This window comes from Akebia trifoliata, chromosome 10 (assembly GCF_017979445.1).
Source record: "Akebia trifoliata isolate Shusen 1 chromosome 10, ASM1797944v1, whole genome shotgun sequence".
NCBI lineage: Eukaryota > Viridiplantae > Streptophyta > Magnoliopsida > Ranunculales > Lardizabalaceae > Akebia > Akebia trifoliata.
The window spans coordinates 273,760-292,305 of record NC_141384.1 but is presented as its reverse complement, the minus strand read 5'-3'; the positions used below and the strand labels follow the sequence as shown (position 1 = coordinate 292,305).

General features: G+C 35.2%; 2 protein-coding genes across 4 annotated transcripts; both read right to left on the bottom strand.

Moving 5' to 3' along the window:
* Positions 1 to 1,562: 1,562 nt before the first annotated feature.
* On the bottom strand, positions 1,563 to 7,075 carry LOC147392526 (cuscuta receptor 1-like). Its single transcript, XM_086456534.1, has 5 exons — positions 6,546 to 7,075; positions 6,226 to 6,375; positions 6,081 to 6,155; positions 5,773 to 5,919; positions 1,563 to 3,652 (listed from the first exon to the last, which is right to left on the bottom strand). The coding sequence occupies exons 1-5, from the start codon at positions 6,973 to 6,975 to the stop codon at positions 1,689 to 1,691; spliced, it is 2,766 nt and encodes a 921-aa protein (XP_086312660.1). The 5' UTR covers positions 6,976 to 7,075; the 3' UTR covers positions 1,563 to 1,688.
* Positions 7,076 to 9,919: 2,844 nt separating this feature from the next.
* On the bottom strand, positions 9,920 to 16,048 carry LOC147392525 (proteinaceous RNase P 1, chloroplastic/mitochondrial-like). 3 transcript variants are annotated; one of them, XM_086456578.1, is made up of 7 exons: positions 14,043 to 16,047; positions 13,870 to 13,959; positions 13,603 to 13,784; positions 13,341 to 13,461; positions 11,965 to 12,033; positions 11,200 to 11,323; positions 9,920 to 10,335 (listed from the first exon to the last, which is right to left on the bottom strand). In XM_086456578.1, exons 1-7 carry the CDS (start codon positions 16,020 to 16,022, stop codon positions 10,088 to 10,090), a joined length of 2,814 nt encoding a protein of 937 aa, XP_086312704.1. In that variant the 5' UTR covers positions 16,023 to 16,047; the 3' UTR covers positions 9,920 to 10,087. The 3 variants fall into 3 exon arrangements, 2 of the variants coding, with proteins under 2 accessions (XP_086312704.1, XP_086312706.1); XM_086456580.1 differs by lacking the exons at positions 9,920 to 10,335; positions 11,200 to 11,323 and adding an exon at positions 11,462 to 11,676 and having other exon boundaries at positions 14,043 to 16,048; XR_015182306.1 differs by lacking the exons at positions 9,920 to 10,335; positions 11,200 to 11,323 and having other exon boundaries at positions 13,341 to 13,444; positions 14,043 to 16,048.
* Positions 16,049 to 18,546: the final 2,498 nt, after the last annotated feature.

Here is an 18,546-nt window from a genome sequence, read left to right as displayed (position 1 = left end):
CTTCAAAGGGAAGAAACAAGTTGGATGATTCGTCTCGTGCTGTTGTTGTTGTTACAGTCAAAATTCTCCCACATACTCTTTATTATCCCATGAAGGAAAATAAGAATCATTTGGGTAATTGAATGCTGCTTTGAGATTCAGTAGAGCAATTCTCTCTTTTTCTAAGCATCCCAAACACCCTAAACCCTCAAACTTAACTGAAAATCTAACTAACCAAACTTCCCTTTTATAATGTTTTTCATCATTATTTAGATTAAAAAAATATAAAATAGAAAAAAAAAAATTGGAAATTGGAGTTGTCATCATTTGAAATTTCTTTAGCATGAATACTCTAGTCAGTATGTGACAGGCCCACCTGATGACTTAATTATTTGATTGATGAGAAAATAAAAGTATATATGCCACTTAGTAGAAGACAAAGAAGAGTTTTTAATGTAAAAGATCCCATACGCTAAAAGAGAAGAAACTACCTATATGATATACCTATGTATAAGGGGATGTGCACTTGTGTATCCCGATGGAAAAATCTATGATTCTTGCACATGCCAAGTCAATGAGTTTTTGAGTTATTATGTGAGATTGAGTTAGAAAATCAGCACACTTACTTTATTAGAGTTGCGAGGACTTACCTTTGTGTTTTGAGTGGATGGACTTTATGTTGGAAAATTGAAGTCATTGGAATAAAACTTATTCCTCAATTTAATTATGTTTAAAGTCAAGTCTTTTTGTTAATTTAAGACTATTTATATTTATTTTTCAATGTCTCAATCCACATAGCCAAACACTTTTCTTACTAACATAGTAAGATTTTAACCCTTACTAAGAGTTGTTTTGGTCAAATGGATTATCACATCAGCAATCCAACACCTCAGCGCTCTAAGTTCCATTGAAAAATTCATATCCCCGAAAAAAGAAAAAACAATTCTTTTGAGTTTGATCTAAGGTTTTGAAAATGGACAGCTACGAAGCTTCCAGATATATCCAAAACTTAAATTTGAAATTCAACAATAAAATATAACTTCTTTTGAAATTCTTTTTTCCAAGTTCATTTAATTTTATCCTCAACAACCCTGAAGCACCAGATCATGTTTTTGAATGTCACAAGGTGAGCTCAAGCAAAGTCACAAAGTCGGGATATTAGCTTAAAACGACAAAGAAAAACTTCGGAAAAACCGTAGAAAATGTAAAAAAATAAAAAACGATGAAACATAAAAGATAAGAAATATATTAATTTTTTGGAAAATGTATATATCTAATGATAGTGTGACAATCTAGGCAAGATGATACCTTGGGATTTGCATTTTGAGTATTGAATGGCCTTCAATCATCTGACCATTGAAATGAGAGTTGACCTTATAACTAAATCACCTGGTTCTGAATCCTGATTTAGGCAATATTTGGGCACACCTTTTAGGCTCACTAATTTTTGGAGCCACCTATTGTTGGCTTAGCTATAGATCCAAGTCCCCAACAAAAAAAAAGTTGTTAACAGTACTGCTAATCACATTGCCAATAGTTGAAGTGGACCAAAGTTGTTTCAAAGGGCAAGGCAAAGTTTCATGTCAATATGTTGAGATACTCATTTGCTTAAGATTCAAAGAACAGAACAAAAAGAAGAGCAAAAATACATTCTAGCACAATAATATTGTAGCTATATTAGTACATGACTACATATAAGTTTACAAAGATCAACGACATGTAATACGACGATGAAAGGAAATTATATGTGCATCCATGCAACCAAACAACATTCGTCGCCAACGAGAATTGAAGTAGAGAAGTGAAAAGTACCCCAACAACCCGATAATGTACGACATTGCAAAACTCACATAGAAAGTATTGAAGTTGTTTGAGTCGTCTTCTCTTGTATTTGAAGGTCTTGGTGGTTGGATTCCAATAGTGGTGCAACTTTTGCGCAATGGAGGCCCACAAAGAAAGGAATTTCCTTCATAGCTACTTTCACTGAACGTCGCAAATTGATTCTTCATGTCTGGTGTTTTACCAGACAAGTTGTTGTGAGCCACCGTGAAGATTGACAGAAAAGTTAGTACTGTCATTTGTGGAGGGATTGTCCCACTCAATCTGTTGTAAGAAAGATCTAGGCTCTCTACCTGCTTGAGTTTGGAAAATGATACTGGAATAGGACCTGTTAAATAATTGTGGGAAAGGTTTAATGAGTGAATCCCACTTAGATCTCCAATTTCAGATGGAATAGGGCCTGTTAGTGCGTTCCATGATATGTCCATGCCAGACATGAAGTAAAGAATGTTACCATGGTAAGATTCGGACCTACATTTTGTTATAAACTCTACCTCTTCTTGCACATCAGTGATGAAAAGTATGGTAGGGTAACGCATGGTGAAATTAAGAATTTCAAAATCGAGCGGTGATGAAACATATGGGTCGGGATATTCATCTGGACCGAAAGAGTCATCTATAATTCCTGTTCTACCAAATGATATGTTGCTCAAGCAAGAAGGTATTGTTCCAGAAAGTGTGTTTTGAGAAAGGTCCATTATGCTTAACTTGGTTAATTGACATAACTCAGTTGGAATGGGACCTCGAAGAAGATTTTCTTTCAAGAGAAGAACCCTCAAATTTGAAAGAGAATTAATCCAATATGGAATGCTGCCAGACAATTTGTTCTCTCTCATGTCTATTGCAAGAAGGGAGGAATTATGAGCTAAAACATTTGGTATTGGTCCTGTAAAATCATTCTTTTGCAAATGTAAGTACTTCAACGAGGATAGATTGGTGCAAGAAGGTATGGTCCCATCAAGATTGTTTTGAGAAAGGTCAAGAAAATGAAGTTCGTTGAGTTTGCAAAACCCATTTGGTATACGACCTTCAAAATAATTTTTCGACATGATAAGTGACTTCATATCCGAAAAATTTCCGATCCAATCAAGAATTTTTCCCGAGAAATGATTTTTTGACAAAACCAATATTAATAAACTTCTCATGTCACCAAGCGACTGTGGTAAGCTACCCTGCAAAAAATTTATAGACACATTCAAGAGATGCAAATTTGGAAGGATTTGACCAATGTTCAAAGGAAGTTCTCCATGGATTTGATTCTGGGACACGTCCAATGCATGCATGTTAGTGTTAGGATGGGATGGAAGATCAAGAGGACCTATGAAAGAGTTATTCATGAGACTTAAATATTCCAATCTTGTATTGTTCTCCAATATCCAAGATGGAAACTTTCCCTTCAAATTATTACAGGAGAGATCGACTAGTCTCAAATTGTATTGGCTGGACAAAAAACTAGGAATAGCACCACTTGGATTTTTTAAGGTACAATTTGACAAGTGGAGAATTTTTAGCTGAAATTGAGGAACCCAAGGTGGATTTTCAGTTTCCACCTCAAGTTGGTTATTTCCACTAATAAGTTCAAAGACCTTGAGCTTGGAATTGTTAGCAAATAAATTGAATGATACTAGGCCCTCAAATTGATTATTAGAAAGAGAAAGGATCTCAAGCGATGTAAGACCAAAGAGCAGGACTGGAGGGATTTCTCCTTTAAATTGATTAGAAGAGACATCCAAAAAATGAAGGGATGTCAAGTTGCCAAGACATGTTGGAAGATTTCCCTCGAGTTCATTGTAACTGAGATCCAACAATTGAAGGTTCTTCAATTTGCACAAACCTAGAGATATGAATGAGGAAAATGTAAGTTGAGTTATAAATACTTGAAAAAGGGAAAGCAAGATGCTCATTATGATAAAGATGCACTTAGGGTATGTTTAATTGCACATGGAAAATAGGGTGAAAAATCAATTTCCATGGAAAATGACATTTTTCAAGTGTTTGATTGCACATGGAAATAGAAATTCATTTTCCACCCCATTCAAAAAGTCCACTAAATCATGGATTTCACTTTCCCACCCATATGGGTGGGAAAATGAAATCCACCCATATTTTTCATCCTCAATTCTTTCCTACTACCACCACCACCACCGCCACCACCATTACACTAACCTCGTCGTTGTCGTCATCGCCGTCGGCTCCGTCTCCGACCACCTTCTTTCTCTCTTCTTCTTTTTTTTCTTCTACTTCTTCTCCATCCCTCACCTCCTCCGCCACCACCACCACCACGTTCTCCCCCCATCTTCCTCACTTACTTCCGTCACCGCCACCGTAGTCGCTGCCGTCACCGTCGCCGTCGCCGCCGTCACCGTCACCACCGTTACCGTTGTTGCCGCTACTGTCGTCGTCGTCGCCGCCGTCGCCACATCCTTCCCCCTTCCTCTTCCTCGTCATCTTTTTCTTCCTCTCCCCCTCCTCTCATCTTCTTCCTCCTTCTCCTCTTCTTCTTTTTTCTTATATTTTTCCATGATTTTATCCAAGTGAAATCAAACAATGGAATTTGATTTTCCAACCCTACCTATTTTCCACAACTAATTTTCCATGGATTTCAGATTCCATGGAAAATGACTTTCCATGCAATCAAACATACCCTTAAAGTAATTTAAAATTTATTAAAATTATATATGGGAAACTTAGAAGTAATTATACTTCTCTCTTTCATCTCATCATTGGTCAAAAAAGATCAAAATTTTAAAGGTGTTATGAAAATATTAGATTTAATCAAAAAAAAAAATTCTAAGCAAGCGGATGGGATGAAGATCATTCTTTTGTTAGACAAAAACAATATATAATGGATATCATAGGAAAGATTTGCGTAAACACTCTTTGACGAATATAGTACTAGTCTTTCTACTAACCAAATTACTAAAATAGTTATGTGCTTTTGTGAATTTTTAAAGGAATAAAAAAATAATTAATCCCACCATTGAAGGTAGGTAAAAAATAATTAAGTTTGAAATTCATATAAGGCTCACAAGTTTCGTCATCCTAGAGTTTATTTTTGTTACTAGATTAAGTTAGATGGGTCATGTTCAATGCCAACTATTTGACCACCATGTTTTTTCCTACATGGGTTAGAAGTTTCGGAATGGGCTGATATTTTGTGAGGATAATCATTACGATTAGGAGACCATCCTCACAAAAAATAAGCCAATTCCAAAACTTCTAACCCCTTATTTATGAGTTGGAGAATCGTTGACCATCCATTTTTTGTAAATCACTTTTGATGAGATTATAAGTTTCGGAATTTACTGATTTTAGGTGAGGATGATCTCCTCTTTATAGAGACCATCTTCACAAAAATCAGTCCATTTCAACACTTCTAACCCATGTAGGACAAAGCATGGTGGCCAAATAGTTGGCACCCGAACGGCTCCCTAGAGAGATAGAAAAGAGAAGAAAACATACTTCTCATTAGACAAAAGATGATAGGTCCCGACTCTTTTGTTTATATAATAAGAAAAAGTACAATTAAATCTTGACTAATGATAAATCGACGTGGCAAAACATACGCGGTCTGTACGTGTCTGACATGGCAAGGCCACATAACCATTGATCTTTTTCCATGTGCATCCAGAAGAAAAAGATCTATGGTTCTTTGCCTCCAACACATATAGACCGGGTATGTTTTGCTGCATCAATTTTTCACGGCTCTTAAATCACCTCTCTCTCATGTGGCAAATTCCTAATGCTGAAAATGCCACATGATAAGTGAGAAATCCCATACAAAATATTCATGGTTCCAACATGCATGTAAGATACTTGATGGTATAAATTTTGCCACTAATGTCCCATTGTAGTATTGGAACTATAATTGCTAAATAACTCTTGATTCTGTATTTGAAAGCCTAAAGTTGTGATATGTGCTTTGATTTTTTAAGTGAATATTCTTCGACGTACCTAGGGATGGTAGGGAACCATTGATTCCAGTCCCTTGCAAAGTTAAGAACTTGAGAGAAGTCAAATTCCCAATAGATGAAGGAATGTTCCCAGGGAAACTATTAAAAGCTAGATCCAACGTCTCCAATTTACTCAAAGAAGTGAACTCTACGTAAGAGAAAGATAAAACAAAATAAAATATCAATGTATACATTAATTAATTTTGAAAAGGACATTAATTGAAGATAACAAAGTGATTGAAAATAAATTATTCTTGATGTATAGATTTACAAGCCTATGTGATCTTAGGAAACATTTTTTTTTTATACCTGGGATTGGTAGGGAGCCACTGAAACTGTTATATGATAGATCCAGCCTTTCCAATTTTCGCAAAGAAGTAATTTCTACAAAAGAAGGAAAAAAAAATAACTACAAAGAGATGCTATTAGGGAATCATTCAAGACCGAAACGTACCCCGAATTGGAATTTCTCCTTCTAAGTCATTATACATGAGGTCCAGCGACTTAAGAGATGAAAGCTGACCCAAAGATGTTAGACTTGTGAAGAAGTTCAACCTCAAGCTTAGGACTTGTAATTTGTTGAGTCTCGATAATTCACTGAAACCTGAACGTACACAAAATGTGAGAGAACACACGAAGTTAAATACATTTTATGTCTATGTTGTTGCACTATATAATAGTTGTTATGGATTGTAAAGCACACCAATAATAGCAGTGAGTAGAGAAACGAATAGGGGTGTGTGTGTGTGTGTGAGAGAGAGAGAGAGAGAGAACCTTTCTTGTCAACCCAACCAAGAAGCGAATTTTTAGATAAGTCGAGTATCCTGAGTTCATGAAAGGGAAGAAACAAGGATGCGTTCAGATACCAGCCTGGTAACTGACGACCCCTCGTTTCATTAAGAGAAAGTTGGATGACTCGTCTTGCGCTGTTGTTGTTGTTACACTTAACATTCTCCCACACACAACAATCACTCTCTCTATTATCCCATGAAGGAAAATAAGAACCATTTGGGTGATTGAATGCTGCTTTGAGATTTAATAGACCAATCCTCTCTTGTTCTAAGCATCCCAAACACCCTAAACCCTCAAACTGAACCAATACCCACAAAACGCACAAGTACAACATGAGATAAGGTCTCCTCCAGTCCATGACTACGAACACTAAATTTTTATTAATGACTGATGAAAATCTAACCAAACCCATTGACCCTTTTTATAATGTTTTTGAGTACTAATCAGACTGTAATATAAAATACATATAAATGAAAAAGATGTATGTGGAAGGATCCACCTGATGACTTAATTGAGAAAATAGGATGACTAAGATAAGAAAGTTAAAGCATCCCCACTTAGTAGAAAGACAAAGAAGGGGAATTACAACATAACCAAGGGGCTTAAAGAAAAGGCAAAGATGAAACTAAAAGAAAAGATCAGAAGATTTGATGAGGGGACTATAGCTACCAAATTCAGAAGGAAGGGTAGGGGTGACAATGTGTTGGGTGGTGCCGTGTTGAGGTAAGGGTATTATGAACATTTACTAATCCAAACCCGACTCATCTAATAAATAGGTATTCTTGACCCGGCCCATAAATTACCTATTTAATCTAATTTTAATCTTTATTGAAAAAAATACGTTTCATTTCCACCACCAAAAATAAAATATCATACTAAAAATAAAGTTATAGAACCATAAATCAATATCTACTAACATAAATTAAGTTTTATCTTCATAAATGAGTAATTTAAAAAATTTTAAAATAATTATTGATATATTTAAAATTACATGTTAATGAAAGAATAACTAAATGTGTCAAAACGGGTTGATGCCCTTAATCGGAACCCAACCCATTTAATAGCATGTTAGACGAATTGACACTATTATGACCCAACCCCAATTAAGCTTGACATAAACCCACTAATTTCGTGTCGTGTTAAGATTGCCACCCCTAAGGAAATGAAGTCTTTGCTTCAGGAAAGTTGCTAGGACATAGCAGTGTCCGTGTATTTGTATGCATGGATATGTCAATCATCATCATTAAAATTTTATCTTAAAAAATTGGAGATGGACCAACACACTTATTTCTCAATTCAATTATGTATAAAGTCTTCTCTTTTGTTAATTTAAGTGTATTCACATTTATTTTCAATATCTCAATACACATCTTTGTAGGAATTTAATTTCTCTCTTTTGAAACCTTCAATTTCTTTGTTCGTTCTAATTTGGATTGTTTATTGCTAATTATCCAACCATTTCAAAATAATGAATGCATTCATTCTAATTCTGTGATTTTCAAGTGAACAGCACTCCGTTCCATATTTGAGCCTAAAAGAAGAGAAAAAGATTTGATGGGGATGATCGACTTTAGGAAAAGATGTGTCTTTGCTTTACTTTAGGAATTAAAGTTGCTGGACTTATCTGTGTTTGCGTGAGTTTTTATATATGTGGCACTAAAGTCGCCTAATTAAGAACTTAGAGATTCTATTGTCACACCAACTTTTGCCAATGCCATCACAATTCATATGTGATCATTAAAGAATCTTGGGGTGGCATTAGAAAAAAGTTGATGTGGTATAGAAGCTCTCAAACTTAAGCTTGTGCTGACTTGGTCAATGGTGGGGTGTGATCGGATGGTTCCATCATGTAGGTCGCCTAAGAAAAATGTTAGGTGTGTAGTTATGAACAATTGACATGTGGACACTTTATATTTTTATTTTTTTGAGACCAAGATATAAAGGCCTCTTAGAGTATCTGACTAATTCTCGAGAGATGTACAATACCCTACCCCACATGCACTACTTTCTAAGATAAATCCTTTAGGGTGGCCCCTAGGGGGTGAAGTCGAACTCAAAACCTTCCATTCCTGAGGTGTGGTCTTGACGAGTAAAGTCTTGACCATTTGACTGAGTTGATCATTGGGCATACTTTACGTTTTTATAGATGGTTGGTGGGAATGGTGCAACTAGCTTGTTGACCATCTATGTTCACTTTGAAAGGGAACAATCTTCTTTAGAACCATCTAATATTTTAATAATTGGACCAACCAAGGTATTGGTTTAAAAATATTAGACTAATGATTTTTGAAGTTAATCTGACAGCCAAACTCAAAATGCGCAAAGAACTATAGATTCTGTAGCTTGGGTTACACAACTGTACCCTCGGGATACATAACTGTAAATGATAAGTTGATTGTGTATTTGAAGGGATAGAATCCATGATTCTTTGCCCATGTCACGTTAGTGAGTTTTTGAGTTTCCCCGTCATGTCAGATTGCGTTAAAAAATCAGCACTCAAAATATTAAGGTTGCATACAGTTTATAAATGACAGGCTCTAGAATTGGATCAAAGGGTCCCAATAGAAAAAAAAAAAAGAGGCGCCCATCAGCTGAAGGTAGGTGAAATCCCAACTCTTTTCATATACAACTAACTAAAGTACTAATAAATAAAAGTTAAAGCAAATATAGAACATGAAGATTGTGTTTGCATGTGATGTCTCTCTTTCTTCTAAGCAAAAAAGTGATTCCACTTGACGTGTTAGATAGAAAGTCTGAACACCAGAAAAATTGCGTATATGTGCGTGTGTCGGGAGGAGACTTCATGGTCATATCCAGCTCTAGGTCTAGGGAGTTGACGTGCTCCCATCAGTACAATTACAATCTAATCAACTTTAATTCAGAATCTAACAACCTTGTCTTGAATTGAGATCTAGGATCCTAATCTATTTCAACATTACTAATCATATAAAAAATTGGTTATTAACCTTTTAAGGCGGGGTTTGGAATTTCAAAATGGACTGATTCTTTCTATATCTGCAAACTTGCTAGAGAAAATTGTATCAACTTATCTGTAATTTAATTTCTTTTATACAAGTCTACATTGCTGATCTCCAACCTTGAACGAAGGAGGATGGTTACGTTAGTTTACATGGATTTTGATCTTTTGTATGTTTCCATTGAAGACTCTTGAATTGAATAAAGATATGATTTTAGATAGAATTGAATATTGGAACAGCAAACTGCTTTACAATTGTGTAAGAACAAACACACCCTTAATACCTTGTAAAAATATAAAGCACATACATATTTCCAATAATTGGAAGCACTTTCAACCCTTAACAGCTTAAATTTAATGACAGAATACAACTGAAACCGACAAAAAGATTAGGATAGATAAAATGATTTACTTATTAAGTGCTTCACAACCTTTTTCAGTAGTTAGAGTCGCCACAAAATCTTTTCATGATGAACTAAGGTTCTCCGTTTGAGTTGGTTGATCCATTCCAAACTGACATTATATTCGGAATGCTCTGCTGTTCTCATTAAATTTGAAAATCTATAATGCAGCCACCAAGCTTCTCGGCCGCCTCAATCTCAGAAACAAGTGTTCGATAGTTTGAGAAGACAGAAGTTGATAGGATATTTCTGAGATTCCTGTAAATTTCCCGAGGGTTTTGGGTATTTTGATTTCTCTCTCCACCACCCCCATGGTTCAAAGGTTGCAACTTCGTCTGCCTCGTGGTTTGAACATCTGAGCTTGCACGTCCCTTGTTAATGTGAGGATGTGCTTCTGTTTTAATATATAATTTGGTAAATTAATGAATCTACAATTAAAAATACTTTACAAGAAAAAAATGAAATTAAACTGAGGGAGATCACAGTTACCAAATAACTAACAAATATAAAAAGCAAAGTCATTCTCTACATGAACTAGAAAATTACAATAAAAAGCAGTATGCATTATGTATACCTGAGGTTCTGTCAACGAAAAACAAAGTTTTCTATTATCAGTTTAAGATAAAACGTTGGAAAAATATATACATGCTTGCATGGATGAATGTATGTGAACAAATGTTGTGCGTGAAATATGTATGTAGTATCAGCTGAATCTTGTAATTGCTTTACCTGTTTATAGCTTGATCGAATTTGTAAACTTAATAATCGAGAGGGAGAAATATGATCTTCCGTGAGATTACGAAATCTATGTAATTATAGGTAGTTTCATAAATATCCTAACTACTAAATTCAATCGTAATCTAAGATAACAATTTGGTGTATCACAGTGCATCTTTTTATACTGCACCATAATTTTACTTCGAAGAAAGTAAATCAAGATGATACATACATATTAAATCAATTACGGTGAAAAAGCTATCTGGGTTCCTTTTAAGTCCCCCTAAAAGATCAATTTTAGATATAAGCATATAACATTATTCAAACATGCATGGCAAACAGAATTACAAAGTCGATAATTATTACCAATCTTCATAATACTATCACCATAGAGTTTACTTATTGCATTAGCCAGGTTCACAATATTTGACACAAACACTCTTTTTTAATTACCATAGATTACGAGTAAAAGACAACCAAATTTATCTACCTTGGAATTATTGAAAAACATGTTATAATTAAAATTTTCTCAGTAGATCACCTTCATGTTTCGTGTTAGAATCTTGCCTATCCTCAACAACCCGTGTTATGCATAACCAAGTTCTTTCCCTTTCAGAATCATGTTCTGAGACAATGGGAACATGCCAATGCCCTCTCTCTGATTCCTGTATTTAAAAAAAAAAAGGAAACAAACAACAATAAGAAAACTTACCTAGCAAAAAAACAAAAAAAAAACAAACTTGATAAACTAAAAGAAAAATTCATGAGTATTACATAATTCCCGCTAGTAAAACATACTTTATCACAATATAATGTCTTAAAAACCGGAGGCAAGAGGGATTGAGATTTTGAGATGTGTGAACCTCGAGGGGTGAGGCCTATGCCTCATCTCCCACCTTTATTCTCTTCTGGACACATTAGGTGACATTGAAGGCATCAATGGTGATGATGGCCTTCTGCGAGGCATCTCTGAGCCCTTTTGTGTGTGTGTTGCCTTTTCTTGTCTCCTCACTTTTTTCTTTCATTTAAAAAAAAAAAAAAAAAATCTTTCAATGGTATTGCACCTATATTTTTTCTACCTTATACATCAAACAGACTAAACGATAAAAAAAAAAAGAAAAAAAAGATTAGCACTGAGACGCATGCCCCAAGCAAGAACAATGTCTCACAGGTTATGTAAGTGCTAGTACACTTTTACAAACACTGACGACAGGCATTCCAAAAGAGGATTTCATGCTTTATTTATTTTGAATATCTTCTTGCATTCAGAAACAGAAAAATAAGACAGGGCTGAAGTGATTCTAACCTGAATAACAACAGAACAAGGAGGAGGCATTTGGAATTCGGGGCCACCATCACAAAAACTGAAATGAACCTTCCACAAAGATCAAAACTGCCTTGTTAGGACCATTACACATGTTATTATTTAAGAAACTTAGTCATCTTCATCATAAACAGATGAAAAGGTTGCAGAAGCTTTCATAAAATTGACCAACTCGTAATAAAATAAAAGATCGATGTTAAAATTGGAACCAGTGTCATAAAGAAATATAAAGGGTCAATGACTAATACTAATATACCTAAGAAAAGGTAGGAATGAAAAGAAATTTAGAGATCTAAATATTAGAGTGTATTGTGATATAGAAAATGACTATCATGGATTAGGCTTAGTTGGTAGTTAGGATAGTTTACTAGATGGACAAGTGACTCTTCCAAAGTGGGTACTCATTTCTAGCATTATGGATTTAAACTATACCCTATTTGTGCAACATTTTAGTAGAAAAAGTCCTTCCCTTTGGGACAAGTTGTGGGTGAGGAGGGATTTGAACCTTCGACACCATGGTTCAATCGCCATGTGCTCCAATCCTCTGAGCCACAGGTCCCACCCCATCTATAATGGATCTGTGCCAACTCCAATTGGGCTGCATTAAATGATACTCTAACATAATTTGAGAGTGAATTTTCTTCGTTTTAAACTAAGCTTGTTTCTCATGGATGAGCAAAGAAAAACAAGATTGGGTAATTCTGTTGCATACACTCTCAGTTTCGTTTTGTCACCTTTTCTGTGTTTCCATTGACCAAAAGACCTCCAACACCTTCATTGAAGCTTTTAGCTCACTAAAAGCATCACATCAGCTTCTGAACATGGGATACTGTCTGTTTGGGGATGGATGGTTGGGAGTGTATTTTATAGTCTCATCCAAACAGGCCTAGAGCAAAGTGTTAATTAACTATTGTTAGGACTTAGAATACTTCAAGTCTGTTGGTTAATTTTTTTTCCTCTTTCTATATTAAGAAGTAAACTCAGTCGAACTCCTAGCTCCTAATTGATAACCCCTCCCCTCATAGAGCTCCTTCTGCCCCGATTCTAACTAATCTAATAAAATTGGGGTACTCATCCTTAAAAGATAAACATATACATTAAAAAACAAAAATCACCCTACTCAGAGAAAAAACAAGGGAACACAAGATGATTACATGTCAACAGAAACAAGAGAAGAAAAGAGAAGAAACTGAACGCATATGCCCTCTTATTCATTTCTCATGTCATCAAAGTACATATTCCCTGATATATTTTTAAGTGTTGAAACATAGACTGGAAACACAAGTCATAGTGAGCTTATCAGTTATATCTCTCATCAACAACCTAAAAACGTCAAATCACTTATCTTGTTTACTCACCTGATGCCTTTCTTTCCATCTGGGGAAGAAATCTTTTCCTAAAAGTTGAAATATATGATCTCTCATCTCATCATTCGTCACAATTAAGCACTTAAACTTTATAGCTGCATACAACCAATACCTGAAGCACATGTTATCACTCTAGGAAACTTAATGTAATTGAAAAACAAAATTTGAAAAAGAATTAGACTATCTAATGAAAACAAATGAATGAGTTTGAATTTCTGTATAAACTTTGGGTAAATAGGAAAATATTTCTCACCAATCATCATTCGATCCGGTAGGTGTCGCATAAAGTGCATCAGCATTTTTCCACCTCTCTATCAACATCTTATTCGCTGGTTCATCCATCCTTCTTCCAGTGATACGCTTGTTATGCACAATAATTAGTGGCCATTTCTTTGAAGGAAGCTTTTGGCGTATACCATTCACAATAGCATTTACCTACACATTCAATGAGAAAAGAAAATCAACAATCATCACAAAAAAAAGAAAGGAAAGGAGGGAAAAAGTTGCAGATTTGAATCACCTTATTAAGTGAAAATGCCCTTTGGGTGAAAAGACCCACATTAGCGGCATCCACTACTGCTTCAAAAGGTCCATAATAATCTAGCCAATCCTGTTTGTAACAAAATTTGGTTTCATCAGCCCCACAAAGCAAACTAGAATAATATAGCACAATTTAGGGACACTGTTTCATACTTGGAATTTCTGAAAGCTTGAAATTCGTTCTCTTTTGGAAGCTATAGATGCCACTGATTTGGCGAAGTTCTCAGTCTCGGTTGGATCAAGGTCAATAGTGACCAATTTCTCCCCGCAGCCTTCACAGACACCATCAATACCAATGGATGTATGTGCAACAGTCCATTTTCCCTTACCCAACCATCCCTGCCCATGCCAACCTCCACCCCCATTTTCTATTGCTTCCTTTATCAATCTTTGATCCCACTTCTTTTTTCCTACTCTCAAGGCTGCTTTGCTCCCAAACCATCTCTCTATTAAATCCGCCGTAGGAGGCGAGACCTGTCTGACACTTGTTCTAAGCTTATGCAACAAATAATAAACCTTGTCACCTCTACCAGCCACAACACTTAATCTTAAGAGTGCTTCCAGTTCAGGCTCTTCTGGATACACCCCATTTTGCAACATGTGTTCTTCAACCATGAATGCTTTCTCGACATCTCCACTATTGCAGAAGGTGAACAATGCTGGACCATAAGAACGCAATCTTGGGTTTATGCCCAATTCCTTCATTTGCTTTACCATAGAAAATGCCATGTCTCCATTACCCATTGACATCGCCATTCGAGCAACAGACGTCAAGGCTGCTTCATTCAAGGGAATCTTCTCCAAGCACATCTCCTCATAGATTTTGAAACCCCTCGTGAGTGCATATCTTTTGACATCTTCACTGACCTGGATTTTATTCTCTCCTTGGTTACTGCTCCCCTCTCTCTCTTTGGCAGAATCATCTTCACCCTTCTCCAAAGTAATAAACCCATCTGAAAATTGAGGATTTGGGTATGTTTTGTTGTGATTTAAGCTGTTTTCAAGTTCCTTTTTAGACTCATAAGGGAACTCAATGAACTGCTCATTATGGTTCAAAATACTGGCATTGCCATCCATAACTAATTTCTCAAGAAACCCACTAGAATCTGATTCCATTTTATGAGAATTTAGACCATTAGTTTTACCAGATTCAACCAAGATTCTGTTGCTTGAAGCTGGAAAATCCAATCTATTATCAACATACCCATTACCCATGTCCTCAAGTTTACTTAAATCTACAGAATTTACACTAGAACCATCATCAATGGAGTCCATTTTATTCAAACTCCGACTACCACTCCCGCTTTTCGCAGGAAGAACAACACCAACAGCCGCAGATGAACAGAGATATAGAAGCACGGTATAATGGTACTGCCCCAACTTGATGCCATCTCTCTGAGCCGAGTCATGCAGAGAAATTGCACCCAAGGCATCCCCTCTTTTGGAACACATGTCCAACCCAATTCTCAACTGAACTTCCTCCGAATCGACCTTGGTTTTCTTAGACTTCTTATCCATCTTCCCCTCTCCCACCTGAATGTCACCACTACTTCTATTGGACTTCTTATCAATATTTTGCTTTCCTATCTGACTACTTCCCTTACTTCTCTTAGAAATTTTTGCCATTTTTTCATCAACTACTGGTTTAAGCTTTGTTTTCTTAATTTTTCTCTCTACCCTTTCAGCTCTAGACCTCAATGAAGAATACTCATCACCCCTTTGTCTCTTTTTTCTAGACTCAACGTCTTTCCTTATATAGCTATCTTTTCTATACTTTTTTTCTGTTTGTTCTTCAACTACTGAACTAACCTTAGTTTTTCTGTCTACCCTTTCATCTCTAGACCTCAAATGAGGAAACCCAGAACCAAAGTCTCTATGAGTTGTAGAATTCAATGTTTTTGTTGATTGTTTATGTTCTCCACTACACATTTTGGCTTTCATGCTGTTGCTGACAGTTGCTCTAGCTCTAGACACTGAAGAATGTTCTTTATAAAGTGTGTGTCTGAGAGTTGAAACTGTGAGAACTTGAGAGATGAAATAATGGGATTTGAAGCTAAGTGTTGATGGGTACTTACAGAGAGTTATAGAGAAGAGCTGCTGCTGTTGCAGTGTGTTGAAGGTAAAGGAGGCCATTATGGCCGTTAGAAGGGTTTTCTACCACTATCTTCAAAGTGTTTATTTAATGCCCAAACTTGTGGATAAGGTTGAATTTACGTAATTAGCCCTCTATAGTCATATGTCAATGCACTTGCAAGCTTCACAGGGCCATGACATGTAATACATAATATGTAAAATTACATATAACACCCTTTCCATTTATATAGAACATTACATTATCATAAATAAATAAAAAACAAAATCCCACAAGTTTTGCCATACTAAATTTTCGTTAAAAAGGACAACATTAACAAAACGAAAAAATTAATTAATTTATCCGGCCAAGATATTTCTTTTTAAATACCCCTAACTTTTAGACATAACTTGACAGTACAGTTAATAAATCTTTTACTTCTTAATGCCCCTCTCATCTCCTTTCAATAGTTGAGATCCGCCATTCAAATTAACAAGATGAACAATTGAAACTGTTGAGCTCAACTTTTGATCCAATCATTGGTGGCAATCTTCTACAATCATTGAGATAAATGATTATAGATAGTCAATCTCAACGCCTGAACATGAATGCTTGAGAGAAAAGCCCCTACCACTGGCCTTGGGTCCATTAAACAATTTTTTTTCTTAATAAAAAAATGAAGTCAATGAACATGGAGAGTCAAAGGAAGATTAGTTTCAATCCATGCTAAGAAAGGCATAAAATCTCCGATATCCCATTAGGCCTTAAATAACTTTGATTCTGGACCGATGATTTGGATTGGATTTAAAATCCAAGTGATTTGAGAATCAAATTTAGTGGGTTTAGATCTTTTAAGTAAATTTCAAAAATGTAAAATAAAATGAGTTGAATATGGTTTAATGTCATTTGACTTGACATCTCCTGACTTGACCCAACTGAATCTAAATCTAAGAATGAATATGCCTGGTTGACCGGTTAGGACATGGCCTTATTTATATGATCTAAGTTGGATTTGGAATGGAGTCTGGATTTAGAATGCTTAACAATAATTTGAATATAGATATACTTACAATTGATCCAGGTCTGACCCATTCTATTCCCTATTTCCACCTTTAAGTTTAATGGTTAAAGAATTTTCAGAAAATTATCAAAAGAAGGTCAAAATCATAATTAATTATAAATAAAAAAATTATCAAAAAACCCTTACATTGTTGGATTGTTCAACATTTTAGTAACTCGTTGGACAGTCCAACGTTTTAAATTATTTTATAATTTGAATAACAAAAATGCCTATTGAAAGAGTTAATAGTAGATAGACATTTTCAATATTTTAGTACAAAATACAATATGAAATAGTGGACCATCCAACGAAAAATCGTTACACCATTTCTTTTTTCAATCTCCAGTCCTGGAGTTGCTTATGCACAAAGAAATGAGATTGAGTATGGTACAATTCCCTTGTTTATTAATAACAGGTCGAGCTGAGTTCACACATGACGGTTTTTGCTTTCAGCTCTTTATTTTATGAAGCTCTTCCTAGTCCAAAATCAAGTTATCAAACCGAGGTCGTCGAGCTGTCAAGCAAGCAAGCAAGAATACCAATTTTAATCATTAACTGAAATGGTAACTGTATTCTATGAATAAACATGTAGGCCACTTTTAAATTTTATCATATTCCCACCAATGCTGAAGTTGAAAATGGGTCTGAGTTGTTTCTCGCATGGTCATCCTACTTCTATGAAAATGACTTCTTGAAAGAGTTAATGGTAAACATACATTTTTTATATTTTAATATAAAATAAAATATAAAGGATTGTCCAATAAATTACTAAAATGCTTGACAATTCAACTATTTAAGTTATTTTTTCTAAGAGTTGTGCTGGAGTGACCTCAAGATTGTAGCTCATATCGCACATCTTGATGTAAAAGTGTATAGGAATCATAGATGCTTTTTGACTTATATCTTGATGAAAAGTATCGTTCCTACCCACTTTTACATCAAGATGTGCGGTTCTAACTACAATCTTGAGGTCACTTCATCATCGTTATTGTTTTGATAATTTGTTAAAAGTATATATATATGGGTCCTGTTCACCACCCTACGCTTTACCAAATGTGTTTTGTCCTATATGGGTTAGAAGTTTAGGAATAGGCTGATTTTTGGTGAGGAAATCATCATCATCAAAACCATAGAGATCATCCTCACCAAAAATCAGTCCATTCCAAAATTTCTAATCCCGTAAAAAATGGTTTACAAAAAATGGATGGTCTATGATTTTTCAACTTGTAAACATGAGGTTAGAAATTTCGAAATGAACTGATTTTTGGTGAGGAGGATCTTCTAATCGTAGAGATCATCCTCACAAAAAATCAACCCATTCAAAAACTTCTAACCCATGTAGGACAAAACACGTTTAGTAAAGTGTAAGGTAAAATGTAGGGTGTTGAACATTTCCCTATATATATATATATATATATATATATATATATATATATATATATATATATATATATATATATATATATATATATATATATGGGAAATGTTCAGCACCCTTAGTTTTACCACACACTTTAACAAACGTT

Excerpts from the sequence above, each read along its gene's own strand:
- LOC147392526 (XM_086456534.1), bottom strand. The coding sequence starts at position 6,975 with ATGGGTTTGGTTAGATTTTCATCAGTCATTAATAAAAATTTAGTGTTC. Across the intron at positions 6,376-6,545 it reads TGGTTGGGTTGACAAGAAAG|GTTTCAGTGAATTATCGAGA; the intron begins GTTCTCTCTCTC and ends GTGTACGTTCAG. Across the intron at positions 5,920-6,080 it reads TGGCTCCCTACCAATCCCAG|AGTTCACTTCTTTGAGTAAA; the intron begins GTATAAAAAAAA and ends TCTCTTACGTAG.
- LOC147392525 (XM_086456578.1), bottom strand. The coding sequence starts at position 16,022 with ATGGCCTCCTTTACCTTCAACACACTGCAACAGCAGCAGCTCTTCTCT. Across the intron at positions 13,960-14,042 it reads CAAGCTTTCAGAAATTCCAA|GATTGGCTAGATTATTATGG; the intron begins GTATGAAACAGT and ends TGTTACAAACAG. Across the intron at positions 10,336-11,199 it reads TTCTAACACGAAACATGAAG|AAGCACATCCTCACATTAAC; the intron begins GTGATCTACTGA and ends ATATTAAAACAG.